Genomic DNA, 21,035 nt, shown 5'->3' with positions numbered 1-21,035 from the left:
AATAGGCAATTTTGGGTGGGTCCAGTCTATGTGGGTGGGGCACTCCAGGGTTGGTAATGGGGGCCATGCATAGTTGAGATTGACACTATTGTCATAAGAGAGGTTCAGTATCAATTTGAAGTAAATCGGTGTAGAAATGAAGAAGTTAATGTAAAATATCCTAAAAAAAATGAATGAAAATCTCTGACCCGGCCCCACCCCAACCCCCATAACTTTTGACCAAGGGGTCAGATCAAAATTCCAAATAGTGCAGGGTCGCACACATGCTCATAGCTACCATGTGTGTAAGTTTAAAGGTTCTAGTGCTTATAGTGTAGGAGGAGATAGTGGCCAGGACAGACTGACGGACAGACAGACGGCGGAGATTTTCAAAAAGCGTGTGGATAACTAGGAAAAATGCAACTGCCATGTATCAGAAAGCATATGCCAGTAGTTAAAATAAGAATATCAACTAACAGCATGCATGTACTGGCCGATATTCCCTTCCATATATGTACATCATTATATTAACTGTCAGTTTTAAATACTGTTTGAGGAAAAAGATCAGATATATAATACTAAAATTGTATATGTAAGAACCTACTTTATTGTCATTATAATTCTATGTTCATAACATGGCATTTATAAGAGCAATTAAAAATGTGGTGTGTTAAACACTTTGGGATAAAGTTTTTATCTACACAGCTTCTTTGTGCAGTTTAAAGTAATCAATACACACATTTGTAACACAATAGTCAGTTGACAGTGTACATAGTTACACTGTTTACTCCTATCATAATAGCGCCAGTTGACGGTTAACTTGGTTGCTGTTCTGTTCAGTTCAAAATTTCATATTACTTGCCTGTGTTAAATAATAATTGTGTGTGTTTTCTGGGATATTTATTGTAAACAAATACTGGGACATAAATATTTCAATTGATTTATGATTGTATAATCTTGTTTGTTGAAAGTGAATTATCAAAATGGCGACATCTGCATTTTCTAGAAATTTTGATTTGGTTAAATATTATTGTTGTACAATCTGCGAGAAAGAACGGTCTGTAGAAATAGATGCAGAATTTTACTGTAAAAAATGTCGCAAGTATTACTGCAAACCATGTATTCACTCTCATAGAAAGCATGGTTGGTTGTTTAATAAAAAATCTCCTTATGGAAAGGATAAAATAATGAAGTGGCCACTTTCTAAGAAGATGGAGAATTATCTCATAACATGCAACATACACAAGAATGAAACAATAACAGCATTGTGCAATGGCCATAGTGAGCTGTGCTGCTCCAGATGTGTTGAGCTTAATCACAGGTACCTGATAAAGAATAATTATGTTGTTTATCAGTATTATAAATACTGGAATTGTATGATGAAATTACCAGCGTCCATAGTTAGTCATTGAGATTATTGTTAGCAGTTTCTGTATTTTTATTTCCTAATCATTACATGCGTGCTATTTGTTGGTCAGTTTTTAATTTACTTACTGTTTGCAAAAGATGTTTATTATATAATGCCATTTTTAAATTCAATTTAATAATAGCTATACAGATGTGATTCAAATCTTCAATAACTTAATTCAAGAAAACTTAAATCATTGTCCTATTCTAATGTTATCCTTAACTATAAATGAACAAAATCAGTCAACTAATATCGACTTTGATTAATAACATTTTTGCAGATAGAACAAAGTTACATACAGTTACTTAATGACCTGTCCGCAGACTTGGCTTTCAGGCTACTTCTTGTATTAAACAATAAACCTTTTTATCAATGTATATATTTTATGTTCTCCAACCGGGTGGGAGCTTAATGTATCACTTTATTGATAATCAATATAAAGTTTTATTTTGAGTTTCAATGGAATTGATTTAACTTGTGTGTAAATCAAGATTCTCTGCTAATTATGACCCCCTCCGAAGAAGAGGGGGTATATTGCTTTGCTCATGTCGGTCTGTCTGTCGGTCTGTTGGTCCGTCCACCAGGTGGTTGTCAGATGATAACTCAAGAACGCTTGGGCCTAGGATAATGAAACTTCATAGGTACATTGATCATGACTCGCAGATGACCCCTATTGATTTTGAGGTCACTAGGTCAAGGTCACGGTGACCCGAAATAGTAAAATGGTTTTTGGATGATAACTCAATAATGCATACACGGCCTACAGGGCGAACTCTGAACAATATAACTGAAGCAACTGGTCTGTAATCCTAAATCTATAATTATCAGTCCAATGAAACATCATCCTTTGAGTAAAATAAAGTGGATCAGTAAAAATATTATCAGAATATGATTATTTTTTGTATATTTTTTATATTAAATATTGTGTTAAAGTTTAATTTTGTTGATTAATATAAATATAAGCAAGACAGGGGAGGTAATACACTATTATATCTTTCTTATATACATGGGAAACAAATGCAATAAGTTAAAATTTCATGTTTAATGAATAGAGGATATCACACCCCCCCCCAATTTTTTTTAAACATCATGTAATAAATAACCACACCCCACATAAACCCCCCTCTCACCCCCCCCACCCCTTACCCACCCAACCCCCTACCCCCCACCCCCCCCTACCCCCCACCCCCCCCTACCCCCCACCCCCCCTACCCCCCCCACCCCCACCCCCCCATTTTTTTTAACATCTAATAAATAACCCCACCCATATTGTACCCCCCCCTCTCACTCCCCCCTACCCCACCACCGCCCATTTTTTATGTCCCCCACTATAGTAGTGGGGGACATATTGTTTTTGCCCTGTCTGTTGGTCTGCTTGCGCCAACTTTAACATTTTGCAATAACTTTTGCTATATTGAAGATAGCAATTTCATATTTGGCATGCATGTGTATCTCATGAAGCTGCACATTTTGAGTGGTGAAAGGTCAAGGTCATCCTTCAAGGTCAAAGGTCAAATATATGTGGTCAAAATCGCTCATTTTATGAATACTTTTGCAATATGGAAGATAGCAACTTGATATTTGGCATGCATGTGTATGTCATGGAGCTGCACATTTTGAGTGGTGAAAGGTCAAGGTCATCCTTCAAGGTCAGAGGTCAAATATATGTGGCCCAAATGGCTTATTTTATAAATACTTTTGCAATATTGAAGATAGCATCTTGATATTTGGCATGCATGTGCATCTCATGGAGCTGCACATTTTGAGTTGTGAAAGGTCAAGGTCAAGGTCATCCTTCAAGGTCAGAGGTCAAATATATGTGGCCAAAATCGCTTATTTTATGAATACTTTTGCAATTTTGAAGATAGCAACTTGATATTTGGCATGCATGTGTATCTCATGGAGCTGCACATTTTGAGTGGTGAAAGGTCAAGGTCATCCTTTACAAGGTCAAGGTCATCCTTCAAGGTCAAACATCATATAGGGGGACATTGTGTTTCACAAACACATCTTGTTTAAAAAACCATTGTATAATTATACCCACCCCACATTATTACACCCCCGCTCACCCCCACCCCCCTACCCCCCCCCACCCCCCCCATTTTTTTAAACATCTTAAAAAGTTACCACACCCCATATTAATAAACCCCACCTCTCAACCCCCCCCCACCCCCACCCCCATACCACCACCCAACCCACCCCTAACCCCCAACCCCCGTCCAATTTTTTTGTTTAAACTAATAAATAATTACCACTCCCCCATTATGGCCCCCTCATCACTCCCCCTACTCCCCCCACCCCTCAATTTTTTTAAAACATCTTATAAATTACCACACCCTCCATATTATATTACCCCCGCGCAACCCCCCACCCCGACCACCCCCACCCCCTAACCCACCCCACCCCCCTACCCCCACCCCCACCCTCCACCCAATTTTTTTTTAAACATCTAATAAATTAACCCCACCCCACATTATTACCCCCATCTCACCCCCCACCGCCCCTACTCACCCCAACCCCCCACCCCCCAATTTTTTTTTTCTTAAACATCTCATAAATTACCACACCTCCCACCCCGCCCTAAAAAAATATTTTTTTTTAAACATCTAATAAATTACCACACCCCACATTATACCCCCCTCTCACTCCCCCTACCTCCCCTACCCCCCCATCCCCACCACCCCCACCCCCCCCCAAAAAAAAGTTTTTTTTTTTACATCTTATAAATTACCACCCCCCACATTATACCCCCCTCTCACCCTCCCCACCCCCCCTACCCCCCCACCCCCCTACCCTACACCCCCCACCCCCTCCACATTTTTTTAAACATCTAATAAATTACCACACCCCGCATTATACCCCCCTCTCACTCCCCCCCTACCCCCCCTCCCCCCCAAAAGAATAAAAAAAAATAAAAATCATCTAATAAATTACCACACCCCACATTTCCGTTTCCGGATGATAACTTACATTAGGTCAAAGGTCAAGGTCACAGTGACAAAAAACGTATTCACACAATGGCTGCCACTACAACTGACAGCCCATATGGGGGGCATGCATGTTTTACAAACAGCCCTTGTTATATTTGTCATACTCCATGCTTGTCTGCCCATCCTTTTGTCTGTTTGACAAGTAACTAGTTTCTAGGTTAGACCTCAGAAAATAATGATCAAAAAATAAATCTGCTTTGATTAAATTTCATTGAGTTTTTTTGCCGTTTCTAGGTTAGACCTCAGAAAATAATGATCAGAATTGACAAAACAGTTGAAACCTTTTTTAAGGCTTGACATGTTAACCTATTATCAAACAGTTACAATATATCATAAAGGGACATGCACACAAAAAAATAAATCTGCTTTGATTAAATTTCATTGAGTTTTTTTGCCGTTTGGTTAACAATAATTAAGACAATATTACATGTTGACCAAATCGTCTCAGAAACCACAGGGTCCTAGATTGTTAGTTATTTTGCATGTAATACTTAAAGTGGTTCTCTGCTCAGTTTGTTTCAAATCATGTTGATGGGGTCAAAACTTGCCACCCCAAGTGATCAGATGTATAAACACCTTTATTGTTTATCTCAACAAATAATCTTCTCTAAAACTGATATTTTGTGTGTAACAAAGTATGGTAGTTCTCTTCAAAGTTTGCTCAAATCATGTGTATGGGGTCAAAACTTACCACGCCTATGTGTCAAATCATTTATTTAGACTGATGTAGTAAATAACATTAAAAATTGTATTATCTGAAACCACAAGGGTCTGGGGTTTAATGTTTGGTGTTTAACATCGTATGTGGTCTTCTACATAGCTTGATCAAATCATGACGCTGGGGTCAAAATTTTCACTACTCTAGGTGTTATTTGTTTTTGTCCCCTACCTGTTTCACCGGAGGAGACTTATGGTGTGCCCTCTGTGTGGCCGTGAGTCCATGAGTCTGTCACACTTGTCTGTGTGTCTGTCTGTGTGTCTGTCTGCCTGCCTGCCTGCCTGCCGGCCGGCCGGTCGGTCGGTCGGTCAATCGGTCAGTCAGACGCAATAGGGGAATTGTGTTTCTGACAAACACATCTCTGGTTTCATGAAACTTGACCAAATGCAATATGGAGATTATGCACGTCATTTCATTTTGTTCCTACATGTACGTCAAGAATTTTGGTTGCTATTGCAACAAATACACTAGAAATATTGCTGAAAATGGTGGATTCTGCGATCACTTTAAAAGTTCTTCATATTTTTTCATGAAAATTCATCAAAATTAAAGCATGGATAGATGGCAATATGGAAATTATGCACACCATTTCATTTTCTTCCTACGTCAAAAATTCTGGTTGCTTGAGCAACAAATATATATAAAAAATCTGACAATGGTGGAAAAATTCTGACAATGTTGGGGCCAGTAGGGGACACATATTGCTTGAGTTTAATGTTTATAGTAAAAACATGTTTTTGCTCTAATGCTGTTTCTGACCACATAAAGTGTTTGTCATGCAGAGTAAAATACCTAGATAAAAACTATAAAAGTTACTACACAGACATTACAAAATGTACACATAACAGGTTAGTTTCTATATGACCTTGGTGAGGGGCATTATACTAAGGGCCTTTAGCATCTTTTTGTGGGGTGGAGAAGCATTGATTATATCTTATTGCATATGAGATTATGGATAGTGTGGTCAAGATTGCAAATACTTAAAGTAGAAAATAATACAAACACATAGAATTATGCTTTAAGTACATGTACATGTATACCCATGTAATATAATTTGTCTTAAAACTGTACAAATGTTGAACAATTATGATAAACAAATATAAAGATTTGCAAGTAAGGTTTAATATGTTCCTTAAGATTGAACCCTATTTCTACAATACTTTTGGTATTTATGCTTCTCACAATTAAACAAGAATATTTTTTGCTAAAATGGCCATTGATCTGGTTATGAAGAAAAACTCTTAACCAAAATATTGAGATGCTTAAGTTGACATTCTTGGCAATATGTTCATATGATTCCAGGGTTTTTTTTTACTAAGAAAGTGACGCCGATAATCGGCGTCTTCCCCTACCAGAATTTTTCCCCTAAAACTACCATTTCCCCTCCAAAAATATAATTTTTCACCATAATATAATATTTTACCCTCAAAGAAATGTTTTTTTCTTTCTTTTGGGAAGTCGACACTTATCCTATTTGTACCATGTACAACGATCTCGCGCTCTCTCTCCCTCGACGAACACTCAAATCTGGGAATCCCAGTGATTCTATATATAGCTCTTAAATTACGTCATGGAAACCGGGCAACTAATCGTATAAATCATGTGACTATTTTACTGGATTCCGGTCTTGGGCGAGAAGGGTGATTCGTCAATTAATTACCGGAAACCAGTCGAGTTTTCATCCGGGTTATGTGAAAGCCAAGATGGGTATAGACGTTAAAACAGAAAAGTCTCACTATTGGCGTTCATACACGAACAAAATAAAACGTTCAGACTCGGAAAATATTAATTGCGTTGACGCATTTTTTAAGAATGAATCATCAAAAACCGTTGAAACCCAGCAGGATTCGGAGGTACATGTAATCAACATCGATAAATACTGTCGGATTATTGTGAAAGTAGACAATCGGCAGCTGCCGCACCTTTCCCTTCCAATACTGTAGCAGATCTAGATCGTCAACCCATTCATCATGAAATTGAAATCACAATATTGAAATCGTTCCCCGGCCCCAGTTGAAAACATTTCCCATTATTAGATCTACCCCTGCAACTTTATTTACGACTTTGACTTTAATATCATACTTGTTCATGTGTTTAAGAACAAAAAGGTCAGAGACATGTCTCTTTTTCTAAAAAAAAACCTGAAGTCTGTAGGCGAGTTATAGACATTGAAATGAACAGTTTTTATTTTTTCCCCAAATATGTCTTTTTTGCGCTCGATTTTCCCCTTTTACCCAGCGTCCAGAGTCTTCCCCTTTTTCTAAAAAAAACCCCTGGATTCATCCCTTTCAAATTAGCTATACTGTTGGAGTTACGCATGACACTATTTAAACATATATGTGTTTAAAAAAAGGGGCAATAATTTTTTTTTGTCGTAAGGAAATGAACCGAAATATGGAGCAGCTTAACACGACAGTACAAATATATGTAAAAGTTTAGCCCTCTTGCACAAATACTGTTATAGTTACACATGACACATATTTTAAATGTCATTTTTGTATTTAAAAACGACATAAGGAAGAAAATGTAAAAAAATCATAACTTAAATAAAGAGGTACACAAGTCCACTAATGCTGGTTATTATCCCCACGCTTTTCGAAGCATGGGGATTATGTGGTTATCTCCCCCGTCTGTCCGTCCTGGCCACTATCTCCTCCTACACTATAAGCACTAGAACCTTGAAACTGATACACGTGGTAGCTACGAGCACATTAATGACAGTGCACTATTTAGAATTTTTATTTGACCCCTGTGTCAAAAGTTATGGGGGTTGATGTGGAGCCGGGTCAGAGATTTTCACTCATTTTACTAACAACATGCGCGATAACTTTTGACCCAGGGGTCAGATGAAAATTTCAAATAGTGCACTATCGTACATGTACTCATACCTACCATGTGTTTAAGTTTCAAGCTTCTAGTGCTAATAGTGTAGGAGAAGATAGTGGCCAATAGGGGTTGAAGTGGGGCCGAGTCATAGATTTTCACTAATTTTAGCTCGACTATTATATATGAAATATATATAGTGGAGCTATTCTACTCACCCCGTCGTCCGCGTTTCCATTCCCATTAGCGAATGCGTGCAAATGTTAAAGTTTGCATACCACCCCAAATATTTTCATTGTCCCTTTACATATTGCTTTCATATTTTGCATACTTCTTTACCAACATGACCCCAACCTATTAACAAGAGCAGACAACTGTATCAAGCATTTTATAACAATTATGACCCTTTTTACACTTACAATATGCATATTATTTATAAATCTATGTTAAAGTTTGCGTACTACCTCAAATATTTCTTATGTCCCTTGACATATTGCTCTAATATTTTGCATACTTTTTTACCAACATGACCCCAACCTATAAACAAGAGCAGACAACTGTATCAAGCATTTTGTAAGAATATGGCCCTTTTTTTACTTAGAATATGCATATTTTTGATAAATCTATGTTAAAGTTTGCGTATTGCCTCAAATATTTTCAATGTCCCTTGACATATTGCTTTCACATTTTGCAAACTTCTTTACCAACATGACCCCAACCTATAAACAAGAGCAGACAACTGTATCAAGCATTTTGTAAGAAATATGGCCCTTTTTATCTTCGAAACATAATATTTTGTTAAATTTTGTGTTTAGATCCACTTGACTTATAAAGTATCAAAGCTAGTGCTGCAACAATATACCGGTATATCGGTATATATCGCAATACGCAATCCGCATATTGTATTGCGATACGATTTTTGTCATACCGGTACGAAAATTTTACAAACATGCATCTACATTTCGTTCTGAAAAGCCATCCAAAATAATGATATCAAGGTAAACAAAACAAAGCGGTATTTTGTTAAAATAAATTGTTACGTAAAAATGGCATTCTAAAAAGTCTATTTTACAGAGTAGCGTTGTTACAATGGAGCATTCATTCTATGCTTTTAAACGAATTATCGTTGAATTAATTACGCACAACTAAATGTTTCGTTCGATTCTGAAATGAGCATTATTAAATTTGTAATCCGAATTTTGGAAACATGCTTCCGAAATTTAATGCTTACGCGACAATAAAAAAAAGTGCTTTATTCTTTTTCTCAATGAAAAGTGAAAGCGCGCAAAAATTATACAGACATGTAGAACGTCGCGTGCAAAGTGTGGGTATATTTGTGTTGTATAAAACGGGAACATCACGTCAGGCGATTAACGCGTGTTCAGTGGAAAAAAAACGCCAGATTGGAAGTTATTTCATCACATCTTTAAATAGTAACAAATGCCAAAATGTATTTGATATTTAAGAAAATTGGTGAATGTTTGTGTTTTGTGTTATTCTTGAGCATTTTTATAGTAAACATTTACCAGAATTTGCTTTAAAACTGGAATATACGGGATTATTGGGTAATTGGCGAGTTATAATTTTGGTACAAGTAAGCAATATATTGCGATATATTGCAATACGGGTTTTTGAGCTGACAATGTATCGCAATACGCTTTTTGGCGTATTGTTGCATCACTAATCAAAGCTATTGCTTTCAAACTTTAAATATTTTCTTACTATCATGAGGGTACTGTACCTCCCAAGTTCAATTTGACCTTGACCTTTGAATGACCATGACTCAAGGTCAAGAGTAAATTTTAGTTAAATTGCCATAACTTCTTTATTTATGATAAGATTTTATTAATACTTTGAGAAAACAACACTTACCTGCATACCACAATGGATTCCACCCAAATAATACCCCACGCCCCAACCTAGAATCCCTGCCCTCCCCCCTCCCCCCCCAAAAAAAATGTTTCCTTTATTTTCGAAAGATCATCTAATAAATGACCCCACCCCACATTATACCCCCTCTAAAATACAAATATTTATTGTCCCCTACCGGTTTCATCGGAGGGGACTTATGGTTTGCGCTCTGTGCGTCTGTCTGTGAGTCTGTCTGTGTGTCTGTCTGTGAGTCTATCAGTGTCACACTTTTCTGAATCCTGCGAAAACTTTAAAAGTTCTTAATATTTTTTCATGAAACTTGCAACATGGATAGATGGCAATATGGACATTATGCACGTCATTTCATTTTGTTCCTACGTCGAAAATTGTGGTTGCTATGGCAACCAAAAGAAATACAATTCTGAAAATGGTGGAATTTCTGACAATGGTGGAGCCAGTAGGGGACTAGATTGCTTGACAATTGCCTTGTTTACTTTAGTTTTGAAGGACCGTCCAAACTTTCCACCCAAGCTATTGCTATCAAATTTGGAATAAAATCTTATTACTTTGTTTTATGTCTTTACAAACGTTCAATACATTGCGGAATATATTACTTTGACCTTATTGAATTATTTGAACAATGATGGCTTACGTTATACTGTCAAGCACTCGAATAGTCGAGCGCACTGTCCTCTGACAGCACTTGTTTAGGTTATTTTACATTAACTTCTTCATTTCTACACCGATTCACTTCTAATTGATACTGAACTTCTTTTATGGCAATACGTGCCGCGTTGGGATACCCGTCGGCCTCTGCCATGCCATTTCTAGTTGTATTTGTAAAGTGTCTGGAATACTTGTTGAGTAACGTGTGACATAAAAGTTGCACTGTTGGAAGGACAGACAGGCATGTGCAAGTATTAGCTCTCCCTCCATATTAAGCCTCAGAATATCATGCTTTCATCTAGTTTCCATTTCCATAGTTCTTGTTATTTAAATGTGTAGATTTGTTTAAAGCATTACATAATATCACTGACTATTCCTTGGTATGTACATGTATTGATTGTTTATTTCAGCCAGTGCAGTAAAGTGACTCCAATTAATGAGCTGACTGACATGCAGCCCACAGACCTACAGGGACTGTCAGTGGAGCTCGAAACTGTTCTGGGAGAAATCAAAAGCCTTCAGATCAGTCAGGAGCTCAGTGTTCAGGCATTGCTAAGAACATATAAGGAACATGGGGCAGTAATGATAGAACAAATGCGTGGCAATTTAAATTTTAATATAGATGATATAGATGAGTGTGGTAATAGTTATGTGCGTACATCGGGCGGACATGAGCAATATTTAAAAGAAGAGATGTGTAGGAGTGTTCTTTTTATCTTGAATGAATTTGATAATATTACTGTGAAGGAACTAAACGAGATGAAAGATGAAGTTATAAGCATAAAAGGGTCAATTACAAGTTCTATTCATAAATGCACCAGTCTTCACAATGACTTGTCACATTTCCATGAATTTGTTCAGAAAATTGGAGATAATAAGGAGCTCTGCCTTATAGCCAGCATAAAATGTAAGCATATAATACAGCAGGCATTAACTCTGCTAGGAAAGTCAGGCAAGAAGTTTAATGTCCAGAGTATTACTAAGCACAATGTGAGAATACCAACGGATTCAGATAAATGTTGGATCAGAGGCATATGTGTTCTTCCCGATGGGCAGGTACTGGTTGGAGACTGGAAAAATAAGAAAAATAAGAATGTCAAGCTGCTGAACCAGCAGTACCAGGTGGTGAGTCACTTGGATGTTAATGCTGGGCCAGATGATATTTGTTTGATCACACCCAGTGAGGTTGCAGTGACTGTGAATACTAGCAACATGCATGAGGTCCAGTTTATCACTGTCAACCAGGGGAAGCTTGTTCCTGGCAGGAAGTTTCAGTTACAACATGAATGTGTAGGTATTGCGCATCACCAAGGAGACCTTTTTGTCACCTCTTGTAATGAACTGTACAAATATACGCTGAATGGCAAACTGATCTGCAGACTCTACCAAGATAGATCAGCTGATTGGACAGGTAAGAATCATGGTGAATTCATCCTGATAACATTTGTATTATGTACAGGGATTTATCTAGCCATTGTGGGAAAAGGAGTCTAGTCAAATTGTGTTATTTTAAATTCATACAATGACAAATTTGGGAATTTTTATTGAATAAATGAACCGAATTAGGATTTATTTTTTAATCAACAGATATTGACCCATTAGGCCTTTATCTTGTTATTTTGAAAAACTAATCATATAAATTATAGTTATATACTTTGTGAGATGATAATAAAATAAAATTCAGATGTAATAGCAGAAAACCTGCTGATGTATTATAAAATATTTGTTCTATAATTCAAATGTGCCCTTTGAATGCTACAGTACATTGTCACCAAAACAAGATTCAGAAATATTGATTTATAACTATGAGTAATGAAGTATTTTGACTGTCAATACATGACATGTCTATAAATAGAAACTGTGTTCCTGGGAAAGAGACACTTTCTGACCCTGTCTTAATTTTGTGGTTGTTTAATGATTGTACATGAACACTTTGTTTACCTGTTGATTGAACTGTGCAATTGTTTCAGTATTTGTAATTGTTTTCATCTGTGTAATTGTTTTACTTCAATTCATATCTTACTCAACAGTCGCATTTCAACATGTCAAACGTTATCACAATAGCTCTGCTACTGAAGTTTATTGTCACGCTTAACTATTGAATTATTGAAATGTATGCATATATTTTAGATGTGTAAAGGCCTCTTTATAGCAACATATGCGTAATACAAAATCACTGCAGTATGTTTAATAAGATTATTTAACGTTGACAGTAATTCAATATCTTGATGTTACTCTGTTTTGCAGTAGACAAGTGTGCTGTGAGTCCCACAGGAGACAGGCTGTACATAACTAACTACAGGCAGGACAAGCTTCTCACCCTGGCCAGGGATGGCACACTCCTGGCTACATACACAGACCCAGCACTAAGTGGCCCAACTGGTCTACATGTGACCCCTGCAGGCCAGGTGCTGGTCTGTGGATGGTGGTCCTCCACTGTACTACAGGTGGGCTGGGAGGGGAAGAGTAAGCTGGCTAATCTTGCTACTTGGGGAGATGGAGTGAGGTGGCCACGGTCAGTCTGCTACAGCAGCACAACATCCTCCATCATTGTGGGACAGTGGAGGGACGACAACATCCTGGTGTTCAGAGTGGAATAGTGTGTACATGTAAGCATTAGTTGTTGTAATTAGTGATTAGTATTTCAATTACAATGTGTTGTTTAGCATACGAACATAGTAGTGTGTGATGTTACAATACAACATTAAATGTGTAGTTAAAGATACAAATGATTTATGTGAACATATTGTTATCTGATTATACAATGTGAGGGTTTTTGTTTGAACATAAGAACTAATGCATATTATGTTATGTTGTCATAACGTTTGTGTCATTAAAATTTAGTTCTTGTAAACTTTGCATGAAAAAACAAAGCATTTCAACTGAAAATTTAATATTTCTACATATATGCACATGTACATAGCAACTGAGGCTATTTTTAGACTTTCATTTCTATAAACACCATGCCATGTAAGAAATGTTTATGGATGAATACTTTTTTAATAAAATATGACATTGTTTAAGTTATCTTTGGAGGAGTATATATTGATATTTGACGCAATGTTTACAGAAAGGTAACACTTGATGTGAGATTTATTAATTTGCCATATTTTATGATGTTGAACATGTCTTATTGATTTTTATTACATTTATATAAATGTGTGTGAGTCCTAAATATACATGCAAGAAATACATCGAGCTATTCTGCTACTCCAGTTGCTGCTGGGTCGGGACAACGATGCTGAGGATGTGGGGGACAAGCATGACGCAGAAGGTAAAAGAGACGCTTTGTCAGGCCTTTTCTTGGCCACTTTGGGAAAAAATGCAATTTTGGGATTTTGAATTTGTTTCGTGCTAAAAGTCCATTGATTTGGGAAAAACACATTTAATATCAGTATTAATAATACTTCAAATGATAGGAATAAAATCCTATTATAATAGTTATAAACTTTGTTAGATATAATCGAAACATAATTGAGATATAATTTTCATAAGGAACAGCATATAACACACTTTGGGTATGGGTCCGTTTAACAGACCCGTAAATACTCAAGGAAAAGCCCTGCTTGTGTATTTCCTGTTTATTAAGATGAGGTGGAAAAAAATAGTATGAATTTACATAAGGTAAAATATCCTTTTAAATTGTTTGTTTTTTGTAAAATCATATAAATTCGTCGGCATGTTATTTTGTGGTTAAAAAAAGACTTTCATGGACGTGGTAGTTAATGTGTGACTTTCTCAGTTTTGAAACAATAAATATGGAATTTGTTTCAGTTATTTTCCAGTGTGTTTGTATTTAATTTGTGGATCGTTCAACCCTTAAAATCAATAAAAAATAATGTCCCACGAATAATAATGTTTTTGCAGTATATAAATGAGTGAAGTGGACGAGAATGATATGATATGATTTCACAGAAGGTAAAATGGCATCTATTCTTGTGTATATCGTGTTTTCAGTACAACTTATTTAACTTGATCAGGGCTCGACATTAACGGTAGTCCGACTGTCCGGGACAACCAAGTTGTTGGTCCGGACAAGTAAATAAAGAATTTGCTAGTCCGACAGGACAAGTGGTCATTATAAATTATAAATTAATTACTTAGAAAAAAAATGCCTTTAAATCCGTTATTTCTGTGGAGTTACCACACAACTTTTTCAATTATATTGTGTTTACATTTAAACAACAAAGCGCAAAATATTCCGATAGTTCCATGTTATACTACACCGCACTGTTCACAAGGGAAGCAACCCTTAACATTTTTCTTTGCCAAGATAACACAAATATTCTCCCTTGTAAAGAATATGCATTTTATGACACCGGTACACACCGTTCTTACAGACAATTAACGTTACAACGTCATCTCTATGTATAGAATGATTTTACGACATCATTCTCATTTGTGGTTTGTTTTCGTTAGTACAATGTCGTCTGCTTAAAAATGTCTATTCTGCTTTCCTTTGGTTTTTCGTCTTTAAAATCACAGGACACTTAAAAAAATACCTAAAGGTATTGAAATGGCCTACAATTATGTTAACATGTATTTTGAACGATTAGAGTCTTTATGATTTGAGCATTTTGCATTATTTCATTATTTTGCAAAGTACTGAGCAGAATAAGATATAATAATCAGGACAAGTTGCTTTTTGGTCAGGACAAGTGGAATATGGTCTACTTGTCCGATCGGACAAGAGGCTTCAAAAGTTAATGTCGAGCCCTGTTGATGATCAATAACTCAAACCCTTCTCCAGCTCGATGCTTTCCAACTTACCGATACAGATACCTTAGAAACATAACACCGCAATAATTTCTGTCACCCCCATGCAGGCCTTGAGTTTTTATAAAGCTGTGAGATATTTAATTAAGCCTATTTGATTGGAATCTATTCCATCTAAAGTCTGTTTGCGAGGAGGTGTTAAGTTTTCATTGTGTATACAGTGTTGTTTTTTTTTGTCAAAATAGGCCAAGTCACAAAGGAGCATGATTTACATAAAACCACCATTTTTTCACGGGATATTATGCGTTCTTGTTAGTTACATGTAATAAATGCATTTTGTTTCATGGAGTAAACGAGTATTAAAAAGTGTAAAGAAAAATAATTAAATGGGAAAATTTGTATGGGAAAATAATTTAAACAAGCAAATTCGTTGAATTGATAGCCCACGCCAATATGCTTCTGGACACAAAAGTATTATATTTGACACTCAAAACAACATTGTTTCAAGATACAAAGGGCCATAACTCCGTTATTAACAGATGGTGTACAATGCCATTTGGCGTGCATCATCCTCTTATCCATATATATACTCATTTCATGTTTCAATAAAATCCGCTAAAGCACTTCAAAAATATGGCTCCGGACACACAAAAAGCATTTTTCAAGATACAAAGAGCCATAACTCTGTTATTAACTGATGGTGTACAATGCCATTTGGGGTTCAATGAAATCCGCCAAAGCACTTCCAAGATATGGCTCCGAACAGACAGGCAGACTGACGGAAAGACGGACGGACGGAAAGACTGACAGACAACGCCTAAACAATATCCCTCCGCCTAAAAAATAATAAAAAGTACAGAAACTCGTATTGAGCACCTCTAAACTCACAAATTCACATTGAAAGAAGCCCAAAAACGTTTTGATAATATTATATTTCTTCTTCGATATAGTATATAAGAAGTTTACAGCATATTTACTGTATTCTGTTATATAAGTTAATGTTATTTGCTCTTGAAGGCCCTTTATAAATCTAAGCACCGACAATGGAAGCCATATGTCTTATCAGGCATTATTATAATAATTTTCATTGTTCAAACATTTCTACGTTCAGGATCGAACTGAAATTTGGCATGCACATTGAGGATGGATGAAAAATGATAAGGAAGTGCATATTTTTTTGCGTTTTAAACAGTTCAGGTTGTCTTACAGGTTACTATTATACTAAATAATCGTTTCATGTAGGGCTGAACTCACTAAAAAAATAATATTTTACTGGAAGCCATGTTTTACACTTTAGACTGGTGTTCTGGCTTTATCTCTTGGATATATTGGAAGGGAAAGAAAAGGTGCTCACTACTTAATCCCTGACATATGATAAAGTTAGAGACTTAAGTACAAGTTTGACCTGAAAACAGTTACATTGCACTAGAAAATGGTCGGAAAATTTTAGGTGCAAAGGAAGTAGAGTTAGATTTGAGTTAAGTTAATATTTGGTTTAAACATGACATATCTTTTTTATTGCTTAAATCGATTCAGCTTAGAATGAACTTTCAGAAAAGGTATGATTATGGTGGTCTCTATGTTCAAAATGTTGCATTTATTTTCTCTTTAATTTGTCGCTTTTACATTGAATTATATAGGGAAATCTTTTAGTATATTGTGGCCTTTAATTAATTTAGCTTACACTAACAAGGGAGAGAACTGTCAATATGTACCAGCAGTGAGTTGTTGCCATTAAATTGTTTTATATTTTATTAATTTGTAATATGTCTTACAACTTTTATGACATGATGGTTTACTTTGGAACTGTTGTCTAGTGTGAATTTAAACAGAGTTTAACACCAAAGACTTGTAAAGGCATGGTAAAAATGGTGTGTGTGATTTTGTGACTTTGGGAATACATTAATATGAAGTTGTTGCCTCCCATTTATTATTATCCCCCGCCATAGGTGGATAGATATTGTTTTGGCGTTGTCTGTCCGTCTGTCTTTCCGTCCGTCCATTCGTTCGGAGCCATATCTTGGAAGTGCTTTAGCGGATTGCATTGAAACTTGGTATGAGTATATATATTGATAAGAGAATGATGCACGCCAAACTGCGTTGTACACTATCTGTAAATAACAGAGTTATGGCCCTTTGTATTTTGAAAAAATGCTTTTTTGAGTGATAAATATAACACTTTTGTGTCCAGAAGCATATTCGCCGGGATATCAATTGGACGAATTTGCTTGTTGAAACTTGTATTAACAGTAAAACCTCTGTTAAACAATTGTAAAAGTTAACAGATAATGATTATGAGTACAATAAACAATTTATTATTTTTAACTAGATGATTGTCCATTCTTTTTTGCTGTTATGCAGGAAAAAAACTGGCTAAAAACATCAATGAGCCACGCTGTGAAATAATAGGGCTTAATGCATGTGCTTAGATTGTAGTCCCAGATTAGCCTGTGCAGTCTGCACAGGCTACTTAGGGACAACAATAACCTCTTTAAATGTATGTTTTGTTGAAAATAAGTATCTTCTTTTGTGAACATCCAGTATCATCAGAAAGTGTCCTCCCTGATTTGCTTATGTGGATTTCACATGCTAATCTGGGACGAAAGCTTCTAATATTGATGAGCAGCAATTTGGCTTATAAATTACACTGAAAATTAAGTAAGAATAATAATTATGAATTTACAGGTTATAAAAGCATATCCAACACTTTTAATGTTTGAATATGAAATGGTTTAATTGCATTAATTTTCATTAATTGCTATTTAGGACAAGGCACCAATGAAATGCCAAATTAGAAATTCAGATAATTATGGTTTGCTGTTGAAAACCTTCACATCCAATCAAGAGGCATATATGTAGTGTATTATACATTGTAATATAAAAATGTATTACAAGTTCATATCCCCCACTCTAGTGTTGTTGTTTTCAGGAGAGCACCAGCATTGATATCGAGTTGGCCAAGCAACAGCACAAGTCCGGCCTGCAGGAGCCCCAATACAGAACCATCCTTTCCCTCCCCTGATCCCTAGCTCCTCCCACTGGACCTCTGGCCACAAAGGGTCAGCATCGTTACACAAGTCTGTTCTGCAATAAATCCTCAGCACGTCAAGTTTTCACGCGCTGTTATGAACAACCAAAATGTCCGCGTCGAGATTTCCCCAAGCAAGCCCGAGTAGTTTTGTTTAGCTCTAGTGCCCGAGTGGGATGAGTGTTACAGAAGCGAGACGTTATAGCAGTACATATGGTAACGCAAACAGTTAACGCTAACAGTTAGTTCTCGCTGTGGACATCACGAAGAATCTCACGAAGGATTAAACGTTGAATAGCAGCACTTATGGTAACACTAACAGGTAACGCTAACAGATAGTTCTCGCTGTGGACATCATGAAGAATCTCACAAAGAATTAAACGTTGAATAGCAGCACTTATGGTAACGCTAACAGGTAACGCTAACAGATAGTTCTCGCTGTGGACATCATGAAGAATCTCACAAGGAATTAAACGTTGAATAATTTGTTTCATTCTTTATAAGACTGTGCATCTATATATTCAGCAAGGAACGAGAGCAAATCAAGGAACAATCGAAACGATTCATTCAGAAGTGTTTCTGCTGTAAATAGTTAGGACAGTAGTAGTGTTACGGACTGTCCTCAGCGCACAATTTATTTATGTGGTGCGCCTCAGACGCGAATTCCGCCCATTATTGAAAACAAGTTGCTAAAAGTAAACACATCCGGTTTTGTTACGAGCACTTTGCACTCCGAGCCAAAAGGGCATTGCATTGAATTGAGACTAAAGAAGGCTTGAAAACATGACCCCAGTTTTGTTGTATGGTCCAGTAGCTCTTTGACTCTCAACCTGAAGTTAATCAGAACTCAAACTCGGCCCTTAACAATATCCACGAGGCCAGCATATCAGCTCAGCTTCTGAGCTTCAGGTGAGACCGTACAGTGTTATTAATTGTGTCAAAGATTGGGCCTAAATTCAGCCCCATTCCTCAAAAAGTTTTTTATAAATATTTACTGGTTAAAATTTACTATGCAATATTTGCCAAAAAAAGTGTTTGATAGGTTGCAACAATGAGTTACTTGCCTTATTAAGCCCTATAAGTTGAAACTTAGTACAATTAAAATACACATCAAAAATTATAAATTGTTAAATATTTGTGTTCACGTATAACTGATTAAGATTTTTATTTAAATTAGAAACCTGATGTTTGCAAAGACAAAATCACTATTATGCACTGCTTTCATATCCTTATGCACACACTTTCAACGCCAGTGACTAAAGTTTACATCTAAGGTCTGTCTTACAAAAACAATGGCATAAAATGTAGACATCAACTAGTATCGATTCAATATCACGTACATATAATAGATTTAACCAGAATAGGCTATAATTACTAGTATAATGGCCCCTGGTAGCAAGACAGAGTATCATATACTTAATTCACCATAGACTTTCATCTGTTTTTGCATTTCTGTCTAATCCATAGGTAAAACATGTGTGATCAAGTACTCATATACTTACAGTATCGTGTCTTATGATTTGTTGTATTGTCTATCCTTTAAAGTTGTTTAGTCTTGCGTAATAAGTTATGCACATTTAAATGTGTACAGTCTCATATTTTAAGTTGTTTAGTGTCATGTTAAAAGTTGTATTGTTTTACAGTTGAAGTTGCAGAGAATCACATTTAAAATTATATAGTCATACATTTTAAGTTGTTAATTCTCACATTGTTTTAGTTAAAACTATTAAGGGGGACAGTCTCCCACTTAAAATTACTGAAGTCATGCCTGTTTTTTTTATTCGGCGTAAGCTGCATAAGCCAGCTTTTCACCTTAGCCTGACCTTTGTAAGTGTCCAATAAAATTCCAATAAAATTTCCCGCGGCTAGGTACGAATGAATACACTTCATTTATTCCATTGGCTGATTTGAGTATACCACCAGAACATTGGAAACATATCCGCGTCTTTGTAACACTGTTTTACTGTATGAAACAATTTTATCTCGAATGAAAAGGCTTAATAGATAGAACAGTTTTACACTCAATTCTCGACATCAATACAGTTTGTGCGTACACCTTTTATTTTCAGAGTATTACCAGCGCAAGAGCGTTTATACTTAAAAGGCTATGTTCTCATATTTAGTACTTACTTCCTTATTCCTGTCAACATGTTAACATGTAAAAGTATAAAGAGCAATGGAAGCGAGGCCTCACTTTAAAGCATTGCATTTCAACCCGCGAGGTATATCGGGTCAATTCGCGGACATTCAGAGTTTATATACAGGTCATCACCGGAGTTGGCGGCCAGTAAAATGATCGTTATATAATAAAGACGCTATCCGTGAACTAGGTGACCTGGAATTTTCTTTAGACCAGAAATATGTTAAATGAAGATATTCAGCAATATAATTATGGTATGTAAATAATAGATTCTTAATGTGTTTTCAACAATACAATGATAAATATTATTGTTGATAAATTTAACAATAATTATTCGTCCATATTGCCTAATGTACTAAAGTGATATTATGAGCATGTAAAAGTTTATAGGTGTCTATTGCAACCGTTGATTATTTTTGATGTTTCTACTTCATATACACTTATATTAATTAATGCAGCATCATCATACTAAAACAATATACCAGAAAGAGAAAAATAATGCATTTGAATATCAACCGTACTTTCGTTTGACAACTGATCATGCGTTTACGAGTTGAACCTAAATTTAGTTTTAGTGCAGATTTGTTCATAAGACACAAAGACACGAAATTGTTTTACGGATCATTTCAGCTTACAGGACTGGGTGGGTCACGTAAGAATATCGAATATAAAATATATTTTTATAAACAACTGGT

The 21,035-nt window shown here is 36.1% G+C and overlaps 2 protein-coding genes across 16 annotated transcripts in view; both read left to right on the top strand.

Moving 5' to 3' along the window:
• The window catches only part of LOC127864727 (uncharacterized), a 146,509-nt gene extending 128,244 nt beyond the window's left edge, over window positions 1–18,265 (top strand). The window contains exons 3-5 of the mRNA XM_052404615.1: window positions 10,867–11,867; window positions 12,860–12,971; window positions 18,202–18,265. Coding sequence (XP_052260575.1) covers window positions 10,907–11,867; window positions 12,860–12,971; window positions 18,202–18,265 — 1,137 coding nt within the window. The 5' untranslated portion in view covers window positions 10,867–10,906. The remainder of the gene's footprint in view (window positions 1–10,866; window positions 11,868–12,859; window positions 12,972–18,201) is intronic.
• Window positions 1–21,035, top strand: part of LOC127863704 (uncharacterized) — a 259,681-nt gene that overhangs the window by 223,367 nt on the left and 15,279 nt on the right. For 6 of the 15 annotated variants that reach the window (XM_052403399.1, XM_052403374.1, XM_052403427.1 and 3 more), the window contains exon 4: window positions 13,673–13,730. The exons of 3 other annotated variants lie outside the window; for them this stretch is intronic. The gene's annotated coding sequence lies outside the window, so the exon portion shown is untranslated. Of the gene's footprint in view, window positions 1–13,672; window positions 13,731–18,101; window positions 18,540–18,592; window positions 19,110–21,035 lie in introns of those variants that run through there. 6 more of the 15 variants (XR_008041197.1, XR_008041195.1, XR_008041193.1 and 3 more) reach the window with 2 other exon arrangements.

The sequence above is a fragment of the Dreissena polymorpha genome, chromosome 1 (genome assembly GCF_020536995.1).
Source record: "Dreissena polymorpha isolate Duluth1 chromosome 1, UMN_Dpol_1.0, whole genome shotgun sequence".
Classification (NCBI taxonomy): Eukaryota; Metazoa; Mollusca; class Bivalvia; order Myida; family Dreissenidae; genus Dreissena; species Dreissena polymorpha.
Note: the sequence above shows the minus strand (reverse complement) of the source record. Positions and strands in the feature narration are given on the sequence as shown.